At 38.7% G+C, this 19,564-nt stretch overlaps 1 protein-coding gene across 1 annotated transcript in view; it reads left to right on the forward strand.

The window, feature by feature from the left end:
- PDXK (pyridoxal kinase) overlaps window positions 1-19,564 on the forward strand; it is a 92,591-nt gene that overhangs the window by 22,821 nt on the left and 50,206 nt on the right. Inside the window, exon 2 of the mRNA XM_069074835.1 lies at window positions 16,112-16,166. Coding sequence (XP_068930936.1) covers window positions 16,112-16,166 — 55 coding nt within the window. The remainder of the gene's footprint in view (window positions 1-16,111; window positions 16,167-19,564) is intronic.

The raw sequence follows: 19,564 nt of genomic DNA on the forward strand, positions 1-19,564 counted from the left end.
CTCTGCCACCAGACGGGAGCTTTCGTCCCAAACGCTGGGGTTTTATCAGCTGCGGGAGGTATTAGATGGGTGCCCTCTCTGAGATCTCCACACACTCTGGCAAGCTGGACACATACCCCAGGATCTCCACCCTAGACTGCAATCCAGATCCAAGCAGGGTAAAGCAAGAGCAATTACCCCTCAGACTGGTGCTTGGTCCCCCTACACTCTGCAGGCCAAGAACTTAAGCCGCCATGTGGCACTGGCTGGCTGTGCTGGCGTCTCAGCTGCTTCTTGCCCCGGGGGTAAAAGCCACGCACTCCCACTTACTGGTCCCAAATTCCAGACTGCACTGACCTCTCACTTTGTCCTTCACATCTATGTGTTGATAAATCTGGAAAAGGCCACAGCTGCTGCTGATCTGGAGTCCCTCTGGCCGGTGGCTGGTCTGGCCCGCCCTGGGGCTAAAGCCTGGCATGGGGCTGGGCTCGGCTCCCAGAGCGCTGTGCTCAATTCCTGCCAGGCTGTCTTCAGCAGGAGGTTAGCTTCTCTGTGTCATTTTGTGGGTTCTGTAGCCCCAAAGTTTGTTTAGAGTCCCCTTTTTACATGGATTGGGGAAGGTGGAAGCTTGAGCCTTGGGAAGGTCGTGTGCTTCTACTCTGCTATCTTGGCTCTGTCCCCCATACATCAGTTCTAAGTGTAGGGCATAAGGAGCAAGACAGAAGATCCCCGAGATTAAAATTGGAAGTAGATTTTTTACTGAGGGACTGCTGGGTCACATACCCCAATCAGACAGTGAGTTGCCATGAACAATATGCCGGTTTTTAAAGAGATTACAGTAGGCGGGTTACGTAAGCTAAAACTACAATCAGTGATTGGTCAGTGTGTATTTGAATTTTCCAGCGCCCACAAAGTTTTTCCCTAGGCTGAAGGACAGGGAACCCAGAATAGGTGGAGATGGGGAACACCTGGTAGGGAGTGGGGAGGCAGGGGACGGGGAAGAATGGAGTAGGGATTTTTCCCTAGGCTGAAACTCCTCCCGCCCATAGATCAATTAGGGCAGGGAAGGGTAGAGTTGTGCTGAAATTCCTGCTCATAGATTAATTAAAGGAAGGGAAGGTGGAGTTGTGCAGAAATGCCTGCTCACAGATCAATTAGGGTAAAGGAAGGTGGAGTTGTGCTCAACAATATGTAAGCCTAAGAGTTATCGTATCCAAAACTTGTCAAATAACCTATCATTTTTCATACCAGGTCCCATGCACTGTGGGGATACAAATTAAGGCCAAAACCCAGGCTCTGCCCTCAAGAAGATGGGCCTCTTTCTTGTATGCAATGCTACTTTTTCTTTATCTTTTTTATCTTTGTGTCCTCTGCCCGTTCTGATAAATGGGTACCAGTAGTCTCTAAGAACTCATGTCCCTTCTCTTTAGGGTGGGATGCTGCAGCACATTTTTTTGTGTATAGTAGCATAACACCCTTTGACAAAATGCTATGGGAAAGAAAGTTTGGTACATTTTGTTGAATGGGATAGAAAATCAGCTAGGGAAGAGTCAAAAAGATTCTTTGTTGCAGTAGGCAACCATTGCTATTAGAAAACATTAATTTGTATTGGACCCAATCAGCATGACTATGTGACTTCCAGCTTAGTTCAGTAGTATGTGAACAGAAATGGAGGATGTGGTTAGTGGGAGTAATCTAGGGTTAGGGTTTGGCAACTGAGTGGCAATAGATCAAGGGAACAGGATTTGATATAAAATTGAACTGGTTCACTAAGAATCATGAGAAGAAATAAAGAGAAGCCAGAATAGCAACCCAGGGGGAACTGAGCCTGAAGTCAGGAAGAACTGAGTTCATATCTAGTCTTAAGACATTTAATAGCTGTGTGAATCTGGGCAAGTCACTTAACCCATATGCCTCAGTTTCTTCAACTGTAAAATGTGATAATAACAGCACCTATCTCCCAAAGTTGTTGTGAGACTCAAATGAGACAGTAAGTGTAAAATAATAGCACATAGTAAATGCTATATAAAATACTTATTCACTTCCCTTCTAAATCTAAACCTTCTGCCTGAGAGGAAAATTTCCAAACTGCTTTAACACACTTATGGACAGCTAGGGGCACAGTGGATAGAGTAACAGACCTGGAGTCAGGAAGCCTTGAGTTCAAATCCATCCTCAGACACTTACTGTGAGACTCTGGCAAGTCACTTAACTTCAGTTTCCTCATGTTTAAAAGAAGCTGGAGAAAGAAGTGGCAAACCAGTCCAGTATCTCTTCTGAGAAGACCCCAAATGCAGTCATGGAGAATCAGACACAATTGAAAAATGACTTGACATAATTTCCAAATGTTTTACCTCATCCCCTCATCCCACTAAATCACCCCTGCACTAACTAGACTCTCCTCCTTTTCCCATCTTGACCCCTTGATGAACCAGTTAAAGTTTTCCTCTGAAAATTGCCTGTTCACTTAGCTTTTACTCCTACAAATTTGAATCAGTCCATAATGAAAACTTTATTAGAGAAACTTGTTACAAAGATTTTTCTTCCCAGTTACCTTCTTTACTTCTAACTTTAGCTGCATGTTAGCTGGTTTGTTTTTTGCAAAAATTTGAATTTTATATGATCAAAACTGTTCATTTTATCCTCTTTGCTTCAGTTACTTGATCATCAACTCTTTACCTGTACATAGATCTAAAAGGTAATTTTGTACTCATTTGGAATTTATATGTGAGATGTTGTTGGTCTATTATCTAATTTCTGTCAGAAGGGCTTTTCAGTTTTCCCAAAGCTGTTACCCCTGAACTAGCTTAACCCTCCATTGTAATCTCCAGGTAGCCTCCAGCTATTTCCCACCCTTAATCTCTCTTTACTGGAGTCTGACCTCTTTTGACTCCTCCTCAAGACCCTCCCCAAACTCCTCCTCTAGACCACCCCTAGAGCCCTCCCATAATCTTTCTGTATATAAGCTCTGTCTTGCCTGCATGAGAGCCAAGAATTATCTAATTTAGATTTACTCTGTGTCAGATTATTCTGGCCTGCTTGTCCAATACAGGCGTCATAGATACCAAGCTCCTTAAGCATCTACCCATTAATGCAAACCTTTAATAAACTTTGCTTTACTTTGGCTGAGAGAAGACTTGAGTCGAAATCTTTTGGCAGGACCTGGTGTGTTGATATTTTGGGGTCTTGAGTATCCCTAAACCCTAAACCTCAACATTTTGTGGTTTCCTGACCAGGGTCTCATGGAGGCTAGATGGAGCTTATATGCAGAAAGATTGTGGGATAGTCTAGTGATGGTCTAGTGATATAGCCATAAGCCCTCAGGCAAATTCCTCAAGTGGGAAAATTCAAGGAGAGTTCAAGGGGTTTCCCAGAGTCTGTACCCCATCATTTAGATTAAACAAGTATTAGGCCACTGTACTTGTTTGTAAGCTATGTACCTAATTTGTTCCATTGACCAACCTCTTCATTTCTTAAACAGTATGAAATAATTTTGATGATTACTGATGTGTAGTATAATTTGATATATAGCTAAACCTTCCCATTTTTTTTTCATCATTTCCCTTAGAGATTCTTGACCTTTTTGTTCTTCCCAAATAATTTTGTTTTTAGATTTTCTAGCTCTATAAAGTAATCTTTGGTAGTTGTAGCAGCAAGCACCCCAGCATCCCCAGGGTGTCTGCCAACACAGGGTCTTAGATCTGCTTAGTTAAAGGAAAGCAACTCAAAATGGGTTAACAAGCTTAATCAGTCAGATATGTATCATTTACCTAGTTCAGGGGGAAAAGGTCAGCACCCCGAACTTCAGAATATACAGACAGAATTATCAAGACAGAAACAGATCAAATAGACAGCTTTCCAAACTGTCTAACCATTACATTCATACCAATTCAACATCTGGGTTTTTTCAAAGCAGGGGTTGGGGGGGGGGAGGGCTCTCAACAACCGGCTTCCCAGAGTTTCATCTGATCAAATCACAGAACACTTCTCAAAGTGAGCCCCCAAAACAAAGCTACACATCAGGGCTCATATAGCCTTCTCCTGGCTCAGAGAATGTAACAACCTTATTGCCTCACTGGCCAATCAAGAAGTATCTACTGAAAAACCAGGCTTCCACCCCAGGCTCCCGGTGCACTTTAGCCTAGGGGCAGGGAAGATCTTAAAAATTTACATTCCCATTACCATAGTTTGTTTAGTATGGCAATGAGTATAAATAAAGCACTTTAGATAGTATTGCCATTTTTTATTTATCTGCCCCTACCCAAGAACAATGAATGTTTTTAAAACTATTTAGGTGTGTTTCATTCATATAAAGTGTTTTGTAGTTGTGTTCCTATATTTACTATGTTTATCTTGGCAGGTAGACTCTCAAGTACTTTATACATTCTGTAGTTATTTTAAATGGAATTTCTCTCCCTATCTTTTCCTTTTGGGTTTGGTTGGTTACATACAGTAATGCTTATGATTTATGTGGATTCATTTTATGTTCAACTTTTCTATTATTGTTTCCATTAATTTTTAAAGTTTCTTCATATCATTTGTAAAAAATCATAATTTTTTTCTTTGCCTATACTTATTCCCTTAATTACTTTTTCTTGATTTATGGCTAGAGTATATTTTTTAGTACTGTTCAGGTAGTAGTAGTGAAAATGACCATCCTTGCTTTATTCTAGATCTTATTGGAAAGACCTTATAATTTTTTTTGACATTTAAAAAAACATCCTTATTTTTATTCTCTGTTGATTCCTAAAATCATGAAACCCTTATATTTTGGGGTCAAAATAACAAGAAAAACTTTTCAAACAGCTTGTAGCCTGTCTGGTTAGTCCTACATTGATCCATAATGGCAGTAAACAAACTACAATATAGATGTGAAAATATTATATATGATATTATATAAAGTATTATATACAGTAAAGCAAAACTGTGAGTAAGTGATGTAGCAAGTAAAAATGGAAGGAAGTATGCACATGAGGAGCAGCAGGACAGTAATAGCGTTGTATGTATACATCATCAGTGGCAATGAATCATTCTTAATTCTGTAACTAGCATTATTCAGTAATATTCTTTCATATGTAAATTCAGCATAGGAATGCAGTAGATTTAGTACAATAGAGAAAAATATCCATGGGAACTAGAAAAATTAATACAGAACAAAAACAAAAGGAAATGTAAAATAGAAACTATTTTTTAAAATTTGGCTACATGTAAAATTTCAACAAGAAGAGAGAAAAGGCTTTAAGTTGTTTATAAAAGTTGTACAATTCAACAACCAATAATTTTTGTTAAAATGGCAGAAAAGTTGAACTAGAAACAATTTTCAACTCGGCATCAGAGGAAAAGTGGCTTTTTTTTTTTCCTTTTTTTGGAGGGGGCAAGGTCACATGGCTAGTTTTGTGTTAAGTGTCTGAGGCCCGATTTGAACTCAGGTCCTCATTATTCCAGGGCTTGTGCTGTATTCACTGCGCCACCTAGCCCCCCCCCCCCCTTTCAGAGGAAAATTGAAACTATATTGAGGGAAATTCATATTATACTAGTATTAATAACTAATTATCAATTTGTAATGGATACAATTTTCCTTTCTCCTTTTCCTTCTATTTTTGTTGAGACTCAACTCCTAAAAAGGTTGGGCAGTTTTAAAGGGGTGTTAACAGTTAGGTAATTTTCTCCTAGACCCAAGGCATCTACCTGGGCATAATATTAGACATTTTTGTTCTGTGCTTTTCTGGCCTCAGGAGCAATATATCAACATGACACCCCAATACCACTGCTAGAAATGGGAACTTATATGGCAGTCATTTTTTGTTTTTTCTCCATTTTCCAGTATTACTGTTACAAGCATTAGATGTTTTATTCTATATTGTTTTATATCGTAGTGAACAGAACCCTTGAAAGACAGTTTCCAGATAATCTCTTGGGTATGAACTGCATAATTATTAATTAACCTAGCTAATAAAGTTGAAACCAATGACCATCCTTTTTGGGGGGTGTCATGCCCAAGAGAAATAAGATAATACCTACCTCCTTGATGAGCTCATAATCTGATGCAGACACACTATATCCTGAAGTACCGAAAAACTGTTGAATGTGATTGCTTAACTTCTTTGGAATATGAACCTAGCAGTGGTATTGCTGGGTCAAAGAGTATGTACAGTTTGATTACCCTTTGAGCATAGTTCCAAATTGCTCTCCAGGATGGTTGGATCAGTTCACAACTCCACCTACAATGCATTAGTGTCCTAATTTTCCCATATCCTTACTAGCACTCATCATTTGCCTTTTCTGTTATATTAGCGAGAGAGGTGTGAGGTGGTTACTCAATAGAGTTTTTTAACTTGCATTTCTCTAATCAGTTGTGCTTTAGACCATTTTTTATTTGATTATAAATAGCTTTGATTTCTTCATCTGAAAACTGCCTATTAATATCCTTTGACCATTTATCAGTTGGGGGATGTCTTATATTCTTATAAATTTGACTCGGTTCTCTATATATTTGAGAAATGAGGCCTTTATCAGAAACACCAGCTGTAAAAATTATTTCCCAGCTTTCTGCTTTTCTTTTGATCTTGCTTGAATTAGTTTTGTTTTTACAAAAACTTTTCAATTTAATATAATCAAAATTATTCATTTTACATCTCATAACCCTCTCTATCTCTTGTTTGGTGATAAATTCTTCCTTTCTCCATAGATCTGACAGGCAAACTATTCCTTGCTCTCTTAATTTGCTTATGGTATCACCCTTTATGTCTAAATCATATATCCATTTTGACCTTCTCTTGGTATAGAGTCAGATGTTGGTCAGTACCTATCGTTTTCCAGTTTTCCCAGTAGTTTTTTTTTTTTTTTTGCTTTCTCAAATTTATTTATTTTGAGTTTTCAACATTCATTTCCACAAGATTTTGAGTTACAAATTTTTCTCCCCATCTTTCCCCCAAAAAGCAAGCCTACTGAATGCCCTTACCCCAATCTGTTCTCTCTTATATCCTCCCCCATCTCCCTCCTAACGTTCTAGTAGGGCAAGGTATATTTCGATACTTCAGTGCCTGTATATCTTATTTCCCAGTTGCATGTAAAAAACAATTTTTTAAACATTTGTTTTTAAAACTTTGAGTTCCAGATTTTTTCCATTCTTCCCTCCTCACCCACCCCCACTGGGAAGATAAGCAATTCAATATAGGTTGTACATGTGTAGTTACATAAAACATTTCCATAGTACTTATATTGTGAAAGTTTAACTATATTTCCCTCCATCTTATCCCTCCCCCCATTTATTGTTTTCTCTTTTGATCCTGTCCCTTTTCAAAATTGTTTGCTTCTAACTACCCTCTCCCCCAATCTGTCCTCCCTTCTATCATGGCCCCTCTTATCCTCTTCCCCCCTGCTTTCCTGTAGGGTAAGATACCCAATTGAGTGCGTATGTTATTCCCTCCTTAAGCCAAATTCAATGAGAGTAAGATTGTCCCATTCCCTTTCACCTTCCTGTTCTTCCCCTCCATTGTAACAGATTTCTCTTGCCTCTTTTATATGAGATAATTTACCCTAATCTATCCCTTTCTCCTCCCAATAAATTCCTCTCTCACCTCTTAATTTTATTTTTTAGGTATCATCCCTTCATATTCAACTCATCCTGTCTATGTATACATGTACATACATATGAACACACTCATATGTATACACACATACACCCTCCTATACATACATATATGTGTATGTATACATATATATGCATATATAGTCCCTTCAACTATCCTTATACTGAGAAATGTTTTGTGAGTTACAATTACCAAAAAAAATGTTTTTCCATGTAGGAATGTAAATAGTTCAACTTTAATAAGTTCCTTATGATTTTTTTTTCCTGTTTACCTTCTCATGCTTGTATTTGAAAGTCAAATTTTTCTGTTCAGCTCTGGTTTTTCCATCAAGAATGCTTGAAAATCCTCTATTTCGTTAAATGACCATGTTTTTCCCTCAAGCATTATACTCAGTTTTGCTGGGTAGGTGATTCTTGGTTTTAATCCTAGCTCCTTTAACCTCCAGAATATCATATTCCAAGCCCTTTGATCCCTTAATGTAGAAGCTGCTAGGTCTTGTGTTATCCTGATTGTGTTTCCACAATATTCAAATTGTTTTTCCCTTACTGCTTGCAGTATTTTCTCCTTAACCTGGGAACTCTGGAACTTGGTTCTAATATTCCTAGGAGTTTTCTTTTTTTAGATCTTTTTAAAGAAATGATCACTGAATTCTTTTAATTTCTGTTTTGCCCTCTGGTTCTAGAATATCAGGGCTTGATAATTTCTTGAAAGATGGTGTCTAGGCTCTTTTTTTGATCATGGCTTTCAGGTAGTCCAATAATTTTTAAATTATCTCTCCTGGATCTATTTTCCAGGTCATTAGTTTTTCCAATGAGATATTTCACATTGCCTTCTATTTTTTCATTTGTTTGGATCTGTTTTATAGTATCTTGATTTTTCATAAAGCCATTAGCTTCCATTTGCCCCAGTACAACTTTGAAGGAATTATTCTCTTCAGTGAGTTTTTGAAATTCCACCATCTATTTGTTATCCAGTACCAGATAGTTTTGATGTTTTCCACTTTGTAATATAATTTGAGATCTGGTATGACTAGGCCACCTTCTCTTGCATTTTGTTTTTCATTGATTTCCTTGATATTATCCCTGTTTTCAAAAAAAAAAATTCTTCAAACTATAGGTCAGCAAGTTTGACTTCAATTCCTGTTTATCTTTAGATTATGCTGCCTTTATTTTGTCTATTGTTTCTACCTCCTCCTTACAGGAACTTTTGGACTCCACGGAAATAGAGTCTGATAAATGAGCTTTCACACTAATTTGCCTGGAATCCAGGCCATTTCCTGGCTGCTTGTACACTGTTCTGCTGAGTGTATACCCCTCCCCTTCCAGTTTTCCTTCATTTGTTGCCTTTCCCCCTTAGACTATAAGCTCCTTGAGGGCAAGTACTATTTTGCTTTATCTGTAGTTCTTAGCACGGTGTCAGGCATATAGTAATCACTCTGTCACTCTCTCTTTTTGGGGTGTGTATGTGTAGTGACAAGACAAGGGGGCAAGGGAATTCAAGGACAGAAAACTGTATTAAGTTGAAATGGTTAACTATAAAGTCAAGATTTTGAAAGTAGGAAAAATCAAGACCAGAGCAGAAGTCTACCTTGCAAATTTTAAATTAAGTGTGAGTCAGGATTCCCTGCTGAAAATGAGTAGGTATAGATGGAGGACCTAGAGTTTGTGATGATGACAGAGGGTATAATACACAGGGAGAAATGGAAAATTATCTGGTATTGGGTGAAAAACAAAATAACTAGATCAATTAAGCAGAACAGATACATCAAATAATTAACCCAGCTTTAAGAAAATGTTGACAGGGAGTCAAGATGGCGGAGTAGAAGCAGGACCTCTGCGCGCCTCCGGCTTCTACCTTCCCCAATCCATGTAAAAGGGGACTCTGAACAAACTTTGGAGCTGCAGAACCCACAAAATGACAGAGAAGCTTACCTTCCACTGAGGATAGGCCGGCAGGAATAGGCCTGCCGCAGCACTCTGGGAGCCGAACCCAGACCGGCATGAGCTGGTAGTTTTAGCCCCAAGGTGGGCCTGACCAGCCACGGGACTCCAGATCACCAGCAGCTGTGCCGGTTTCCAGATTTATAAACACATCGATGAGAAGGACAAAGTGAGAGGTCAGTGTAGTGTGGACTTTGGGACCCAGTAGGCTGGAGAGCATCGGCTTTTGCCCCCAGGGCGAGAAGCCAATGAGTCACCACGCCACAGCGACACCACATTGCAGTTTCGGCTCCTGGCCTACAGAGTGTAAGGGGACCAAGTGACCAGTCTGAGGGGTAATCGCTCTTGCTTTAACCTTCTTGGATCTGGATTGCAGTCTAGGGTGGAGGTCCTGGGGTGTGTGACCAGATTGCCAGAGCGTGTGGAGGCCTTAGAGAGGGCACCCAACTAATACCTCCAGCAGATGAGAAAACCCCAGTGTTTGGGATGAAAGCTCCCTGTCTGGTGGCAGAGTCCTACTGTGGCAAAAAGCCCAGGGACCAAGTGAGTGGGGGGCTACATGACCAGGCAAAGGAAACAAAGCAAACAGAGATTCCAACATTAGACTTCTATTTTGGGGACAAAAAGGATCAAATCATGGAACAGTAGGAAGACAGTGAAGTAAGAACTCCTGCACCAAAAGCTTCAAAGGAAAATACGAGCTGTTTACAGGCCATAGAGGACCTTAAGAAGCAGATAAGAGAAGTGGAGGAAAAATTGGGAAGAGAAATGAGAACAATGCAAGAAAATTATGAGATGAGAGTCAACAGCCTGACTGAGGAAAACCATACCTTAAAAAACAGACTAACTCAATTGGCAAAAGAGGCTCAAAAAGGCAATAAGGAAAGGAATGCCTTAAAAAGTCAAATTTGCTAGATGGAAAAAGAATATCAAAAACTCAATGAGGAGAATCATTCCCTCAGGTTTAGAATGGAACAAAGGAAAGCTAGTGACTCCATGAGAAATCAAGATGCTGTTAACCAGATCCAAACAAATGAAAGAATAGAAGGCAATGTGAAATATCTCATGGGAAAAACCACTGACCTGGAAAATAGATTCAGGAGAGATAATTTAAAAACTATTGGACTACCTGAAAGCCATGATCAAAGAAAGAACCTAGAAATCATTCTCCAAGAAATTCTCAAGGGAAATTGCCCTAATGTTCTAGAACCAGAAGGAAAAATAAAGGTTGAAAGAATCCACCATTCACTTCCTGAAAAAGATCCCCAAAAGAAAACTCCTAGGAACATTATAGCCAGGTTCCGGAATTCTCAGATCAAGGAGAGAATATTACGAGCAGCCAGGAAGAAACAATTTGAATATTGTGGAAACACAGTCAGGATAACACAGGATCTAGCAGCTTCTACACTGAGGGATCGAAGGGCCTGGAATAGGATATTCCAGAGGGAAGAGGAGCTGGGATTAAAACCAAAAATCACCTACCCAGCAAAACTGAGTATCATGTTTCAGGGGAAAATATAGTCATTCAGTGGAATAGAGGACTTTCAAGCATTCTTAATGAAAAAACCAAAGTTGAATAGAAAATTTGACATTCAGATACAAGAAGCAATAGAAGCACGAGAAGGTAAACAGGGAAAAGAAATCATAAAGGATTTACCAAAGTTGAACTATTAACATTCTTACATGGAAAAACTTTTCTCAGTATGAAAATAGTTGAAGAGAATAGAAATATATAGGAGGGTATACGGGCGTATGAATACATATGTGAATGTGTGTATACATGTTTACAGGTATACATAGATAGAGGGCACAGGACCAATTTAATAGGAAGGGATGATATTTAAAAGGTGAAATTAAGAGATGAGAGAGGAATATGATGAGAGGAGATGGAGAGAGACAGAATGGGGTAAACTATCTCATATAGAAGAGGCAAGGGAAAATGGTTACAATGGAGGGGAAGAATAGGAAGGCAAAAGGGAAGGGGTCAACCTTATTCTCATTGAATTTGGCTTAGGGAGGGAATGATATACACACCTAATAGGATATCTCACCCTACAGGAGAGTTGGGGGGGAAGGGGATGAAAAGGGGGATGATGGAAGGGAGGGCAGGCTTGGGGGGAGGGAAGTTGGAAGCACTCACTTTTGAAAAAGGATGGGATCAAAGTAGAGAATAGAACAAGTGGGTGGTGGCATAGGAGGGAGGGAAATATAGTCATTGTTTTACAATATATCTACTATATTATTGTTTTGCATTAGTTACACATGTACAACCTATACTGAACTGCTTATCTTCCCAGTAATGGTGGGTGACAAGGGAGGAAGGGAATGAATCTGGAATTCAAAGTTTTAAAATCAAATGTTTAAAATGTGTGTGTGTGTATATATACATACATATGTATATATATATATATATATACTATTATTAAAAGTAAAGAAAATGTTGACAGATATTTGGGAGATAGCAACTGGAGAAAGGATTCAGTATTTAGAAATATGCTTAGGAAAATAGATTGGATATTTGGTAGGAATTTGAACCTATTCCTTTACATGAGGTGCCCTGGAGAATTCTAACTGTGTGAGAGACAAAAAGATGGCAGAAAGCATTCATGTTAATTGTGGAGGGAAAAATCTCTTTTCTCATAAGCTTTTTTTTTTCTTTTGCCTTTTGGGGGGCAATTGGGGTTAAGTAACTTGCCCAAGGTTACATGACTAGTTTTCTTGTGTTAATCGTCTGAGGCCAGAACCGAACTCAGGACTCCTGACTCCAGGGCCTGGCGCTTTACTCACTGAGCCACCTAGCCACCCCTCCCATAAGCTTTTGTTAATTTCTCTTAGTCAGATTCTTTCCCCTCCCCCATCTTTTGGGATTAAATAAACATCAGGATTACTGGCTATACGGTTATTAACAGTATAACAAAGATGCCATCCAAAGATATTTTTAACCATCACCTCAACCACTGGCTTTTCTTCAGTTCAGTATACACAGTCCCACCATTCAACTCTCTCAAGAGAGCAACCAAAATCTCTCAAGAATTATTTTTATGATGTTTTTTTTTTGTTTGTGCAATATTAGAGTTTAAACTGTTCTCAAGAAAGAAATTTTCTTCTCCCCCCCTTTTCTTTGAATGAATTAATTTATTTTTCCCCAGTTACATATAAACACAATTTTTAATCTTCTCACTTTTTCACTCTGTATCTCATTTATTCTCTTTTCAGCCATGACAATTAAACTACCAGTCTCTTTCTCTTCTCACTCCCCAACCCTTTGCAGTCTGGCATCCACCTTTTCACTTAACTGAAACTACTTTCTCCAAAATTACTAAGGATCTCATAATTGCTAAATCTAATGATCCTTTCTTAGTCCTTATCCTTCTCAACCTGTTTGTTGCATTTGACACTAGGTTTAAATGTTTCTTGGTTTTCTTCTTACCTGTCTGTTCTCAGATTCCTTTGTGGCTGCTCTTCCATATCCTGCCCCCTCCCTAACTAAGTGTTCCCCAAAGCTGCCCTGAGCACTCTTCTGTTTTTCTCTTGATTGGGAAAGGTGAAACTTCTCAGCCCATAAGTTTTCTTGTGGGAGCAAGCCAGAGTTTCAGCTTCCCCCTTCTTTACTACTGCCACATTAGCATTAGGCCCCATTCAGGGACTTTTCCACCTCCACCCATGCTTGCGACCCTTTTCCCCTCCCCCGCTTTAGCTTTTGTCAAATTAGGACGTGAACAATACCCTGGTGCCCTGTCCAGACTCACAGCTAATAGGGGATCGTGGAGGGCTTCTTTGTTATTTACCATTGGGCAAAATTTCACACTCAAATTGTAAGCCCTCCCAGCCAATGGGAGAAGGGCGGGGGCGGGAGGTGTAGGGGGGTTGGGAGGGGGCTTGACTGTGTTAGGGTATAAGTTCTTGTGAGTCTTTTGTAACACGCCTCATTCTGCTGGTACATACTGGTGGAAAAATCTCCCTCTTCTGTGGAGAACTGAATCAACTGTTACTTCCTCAAGATATCTCTTGGGGATACCCATACCCTACATAATCTCTGCACTCTTATTTGGTAATCCCAGCTTCCATGGGTATAGTTGCCAATTCTATGCTGATAATTCCTAGAGCTATATATCTAACCCACCATTCCTCTGAGTTTTAGGCCTGTCTAACCTACTGCCTGTTGGACATTTCAAATTGAATGTCCAGATAGCTCAAACACAGTGTGTCCAAAACTGAATTGTTTTTTATTTCTCAAATCCATTCCTCTTCCAAACTTCCCTATTTTGGTCAAAGGCACCACTATTCCCAGATTCTCAGCTTCATAACTTCAGCATTATCCTCACTCTTCCACACTGCATATGTCCAATCCGCAGCCAGATTTTTCCATTTCTATTTCCTGAGAAAAGTGATTATTATTTTATATTACATTAATAACTAATTATTGGGGCAGCTAGGTGGCACAGTGAGTAGAGCACTGGCCATGGAGTCAGGAGGACCCGAGTTCAAATTCGGACTCAGACACTTAACACAAAACTAGCCATGTGACCTTGGGCAAGTCACTTAGTCCCAACTGCCCTACCTTCTCCTCTCCAAAAAAAAGCAAATCAACAACAACAAAAAAAAACCCCTCATTATTAAATTAGGACTAAGGCTTGTTCCATTTATTTCCTCATTCAGGGACCAGCCCCCATAGGCTACTTAGTCTCTGATGCTGGTGTTTGTCCTTCATCCTCAGAGAGGACCATGACAGTCAGGAGGTGATGCCATGACATGCAAGTAAATTGGATTTAAGTGAGGGGAGGCTGTGTAAAGTCACCAGCCTCACTTTATTCTCTGGAACCATCCAGTGGCCAGATATAGATCAGGACAACTGGAAATGGCCCAGGATACAATGGGGACCTTGAACTTTTCAAGCTAAAGTCTTTAACAAGTCTCCTTTGACTGAGGCTATGCCCATTCATTCAGAAGGATGTTACTGATTGATGAGATTGTCCAAAACTTCTGGGTATATGGGCTCTTTGGTCCTGGGCAGACCACACCCAACTAGAAGACCTTACTTATGGTAGAGTGTAAAGAGAATCTAATCTAGGTGAATTCTTGCCCTTAGGAAATAACCCCAGTTTATGAATTAGTCTTGGTAGAAAAGGATTCCTTTGTCCAGATTGCTGGAGGCAGTCTTCTTATGCCATATCCTTATCAGGACAAGCTGAAGGCTTTTAGTCTATCTCCTGGTTAATATGTCTACCTCTCATTAATTGTTTACCAGTCCGGGATGATTTTAACCTATCAGGGGTAATTGTTAATTACCCAGAAACTCTCTCAAGCTTTTCATTTCATTCAATTCTATAACATCTCTAGCATCTGACTCCTTTTCTCCTAAAATAGCCACTTCCATCTAGTTTTAGCTCTCATTACCTTTCATTGCAATAGCCTCCTAAAATAATGGACCTGTTTCATCTTTCCCTCCATTCTACTCACTGCTGCCAAAGTAATTTTCCTAAAACACAAACCTGACTGTGTCATTCCTGCTCCAGGAACTCTTTGTCCCCTAGGATTTTTATGTATAAATTCTTCTTTTTGTCATTGAAAGCCATCCATAACCTGGTCCCAATCTACCTTTCTAGCTTAATATTTTCTATACTCTATGATCCAACAAAAATTGACCATCTCTGTTTCTCATGCATACTCTATCTCCTTATCTTTGCAGAGGCCATCCCTTTTCCTATAATGTAATCTCTCCTTATCTCAGCTTAAGAGATATCCCCTTTTCCTTTAAGAAGCAGCTCAAACACCAGATTCTACCCAAAGCATTTGTTGTTTCCCCAGTCTCTAGTGTCCTATCTCCATAGCTACCTTGTATTTATTTTGTAGTTTCTCTCTCTCTTTCTCTCTCCCTCTCCCTCCCTCCTCATATTTGTGTGCATTGAATAGTAATTTTTGATTGATCAATTGATTATTGTTCTTTTCAGGAACATGCTATATAAAGTAGGCATCCTTTAATTTATTCATTTTTCATTTGAGTTCTTATGTAAGTGGTTTTCATGTATTGTTTTGAGATTATGGCTCATTAGTTCCTGTATGCTTTGGAATGTCTATATAGCATTCTCACAAACGTCATTGCTAAAGTGAAGCAGGAGAGCCTTTTGCTAGGCATAAAGGACACTGAAAATCTAAGTATTAATTTAAGTCTTGCCTATATATATCATGGCAGCAATTGTTCCCTACCTGAAAACTATGGCTTTTTGCTTTTTGGAGGGCAATTGGGTTTTTAAGTAACTTGCCCAAGGTCACACGGCTAGGTTTTTTTTTTTGTTTGTGTGTGTTAAGTGTCTGAGGGCAGATCCAAACTCAGGTCCTCCTGACTCCAGGGCCAGCACTCTACTCATTGTGCCACCCAGCCACCCCTGAAAACTATGTTTCTATTTGGGTCTTTTATATAATCTGATTATAAATTCTAAACCAGATTTCCCTGGCATCTGTTTATGGAGTTTGTGTATATTAAAGTAAAATCCTAAACTTTGAGGTTGGTATGTAGTCATTGAAGTGTATCCTAATTTTTTCATTTCCTTTATTTTTAGGCATTTTAGGTCTCTAAATTTTGTTCTCTTTCTATTGCAGGTTTTGGGATTTGAAATTGACACAGTGAATTCCGTCCAGTTTTCAAATCATACAGGTAATTTATTTTATTTGGAAATAGGCTTCAAAAAATATCCCACTTTGGTTATATCTTTAGTAACTTTTGTTAAGTGGCAAGTACCAGAGGAATTGAGAAGTTAAGTGACACTGACAAGTGTTACAAGTCGGACTTAAACTCAGGTCTTCTTGAATTTGCAGCCATCTCTCTGCCCATTATGCTATATTTGCCACTCTTTTAAAAATCTGTTGTTTTAATTTTCATTTAAATTGTGTTGTTTTGTTGTATGGAAGTAGGAAATCAGAATCACCAATATTTAAAAGCTCTCAGACTGTTTTGAAGGAACTATCCCTGAAGAACCAGATTTTGGATTTTGATTATGTTAGGTCCCATAATCATAGTTCCTGGTGACACCATTTGTCTTCAGGTTGAAACAATATATGTTGAGATTTCTGCTCCATATGATTTTGATTATGGATGAACTAAAGCGGGTAGTCATTTGTAGATTTCTAATACAACAGATATATAAAATTGGAAGATGTGATCGAGTATTTTGTGAGTCTGAATTCCATATTTAGTCGTCATTTTGAGCCAAGAGCAAAGTGACACAGAAAAGTACAGACTGTTCCTGAAACCAGAGACAAGTGAAGGATAGACAAGTAGGCAGGATAAATGAGGTTTTTTTAGCCTGGTTTAGTGCTACAGTTAAATCCTGGTGTGATGCTTTTTATTGGAAGATTTAGGAAGAAGTGTGTGATAATAATTGACTTTATAAATAGAGCTACTAGTACAAAGATCCTTGTTATTATGCAACTGGTTATTTTTTTAAGCTAGAATAAGAATATAATTGAAGAGAAAACTTTCTATGTTTAATAATTTTTTTAAATTTATTTTCTTTTTGCCTTTCCTTGACTTTTGGAATTTCACCTAGAGTTAACACATTTTGTAAATGGAAGGGACCATAGGAATTAGTTAGTAAATCAACAAACTTTTTTTTTTACATCATTTACTATGTGCTGGACACTGTGATAGGCATTAGAGATACAAATACAAAAAAATTTTAAAACTCTGCTCTCAAAAAACTCATGTTCTAAATGAGAGAGGCAACAAAGACATTTGTAAGTACATACAGAACAAATAAAAATATATGCAAATCAGCTAAATATGAGGTAGTTTGGGAGGGAGGACACAACGGCAGTTGTGGGGAATCAGGAAAGGCTTCATGTAGAAGGTGGTTCTTGAGGGACTCTTGGAGGGATGGGTAAGGAGCCATTCCAGACTTGGGGCATGTCCTGTGCAAGTATTCTAGGTGAGAAGTGGTAAGAACCTAATGAGAAATGGTTGAGTAGAGAGAAGTAGTATGATGTGACAGTTGCTGCGTAGGTAGAAATGGCAATATCTGGTAACTGATTGGATAGATGGGATGAGGGAATAAGCATTAGAAGCAGCATTTGAATCCGGGTCCTCGAACTTCAGAATCAGCACTACACATTTCCTCCATTTCTTTTCTATAGTTTTGGGAAACACTAATCTTTTTTAGCAGCATTGTGGCTTGTTGAGTAAAAGGACTGACCTTAGAGCCAGAAAGTATTGGGTTCAAGTTTTACCACTGACATGTACTGGCTATGTTCAATTTACAGAAAAGATACCACCTTCACTAGTAGAGAGTCCTAGCATTTCCTCGTTTGGAAGGACATCTGTGAAATCATAGCTATCCCTTCCCTTAATCTTTTATATGTATGGGGGTTGTATCTGATATCTTCTATTGAATGCCATAATGCTTTTTCTGTAATTTTTTTCATACAGTACTAGATAGTTTTGATGATAATGCACTTCATAATGATTTAAAGCCTGATACTGCAAGACTTTTTCATCAGCCCTTTACATTCTTTCCTGTTTGTTTTTTCCTTATAAATTTCAGTATGAGTTTATAAACCCCTTGGCATTTTGATTAGCATTACATTAAAAATGTAAATTAAGTGAAAGTATATTGTAATTTTCTTATATTAAATGATCTTTCCATAAGCACTGAATGTCCCTCCAGTTAGACCCTCCCTTTATTTATTTATTTATTTTTTATCCCAAGCATCCAATTTTAATAGTATATGACTGGAATGTCTTATCAGACCTTTATTTTTCCTGAAGCTTTTCTATCTTTCAATCTTTTTTTTTTCAAATGCTTTATTAACTTCTGATTTACATCATTCATTTCCACCAGATTTTGAGTTACAGATTTTCTCCCCATTTTTTCCCTACCCACTGCTCCAAAATATCAGTCACACAGAATATCCCATCCACCAATCTGCTCTCTCCCATATTTTCTCCCATACCCCTTTTGACTTTTCCAGTAGGGCATGGTGGATCTCTATGCCCCAGTGCCTGTATATCTTATTTCTCAATTACATGTAAAATAGTATTAATAATAGTATATATATATATATTTTTTTAATATTTGATTTTAAAACTTTGAATTCCAGATTCATTCCCTTCCTCCCTTGTCACCCACCCTTACTGGGAAGATAAGCAGTTCAGTATAGGTTGTACATGTGTGGCTAATGCAAAACAATAACATAGTAGATATATTGTAAAAGACTGACTATATTTCCCTCCCTCCTATCCCACCTCCCACTTGTTCTATTCTCTACTTTGATCCCGTCCCTTCAAAAGTGGGTGCTTCCAACTTCCCTCCCTCCTAGCCTGCCCTCCCTTCCATCATCCCCCCTCTCATCCCCTTCCCCCCCCACTCTCCTGGAGGGTGAGATACCCTATATAGTGTGTACTTCATTCCCTCCTCAAGCCAAATTCAATGGGAATAAGGTTGACCCATTCTCTTTTGCCTTCCTATTCTTCCCCTCCATTGTAACCATTTTCCCTTGCCTCTTCTATATGAAATAGTTTACCCCATTCTGTCTCTCCCCATCTTCTCTCATTATATTCCTCTCTCACCTCTTAATTTCACCTTTTAAGTATCATCCCTTCCTGTTGGTCCTGTGCCCTCTATCTATGTATACCTATAAACATATATACACACATTCACATATGTATTCATATGCCCATATACCCTCATATATAGACATATATATTTCTATTCCCTTCAACTACTGGGAAAAGTTTCATAAGTTACAATTATTGTTTTTCCATGTAGAAATGTTAATAGTTCAACTTTGATAAGCTCCTTATGATTTCTTTTCCCTGTTTACCTCATGCTTGTCTTGCTTCTTGTATCTGAATGTCAACTTTTCTATTGAATTCTGGTTATTTCATCAAGAATGCTTGAAAGTCCTCTATTCCCCTGAATGACCATATTTTCCCCTGAAACATGATACTCAGTTTTTCTGGGTAGGTGATTCTTGGTTTTAATCCCAGCTCCTTTGACCTCCGGAATATCATATTTCAAGCCCTTCAATCCCTCAGTGTAGAAGCTGCCAGATCCTGAG

This window comes from Petaurus breviceps, unplaced genomic scaffold, assembly GCF_028583685.1.
Source record: "Petaurus breviceps papuanus isolate PSGF00001 unplaced genomic scaffold, PetGlider_PUasm1.0 90897, whole genome shotgun sequence".
Taxonomy (NCBI): domain Eukaryota; kingdom Metazoa; phylum Chordata; class Mammalia; order Diprotodontia; family Petauridae; genus Petaurus; species Petaurus breviceps.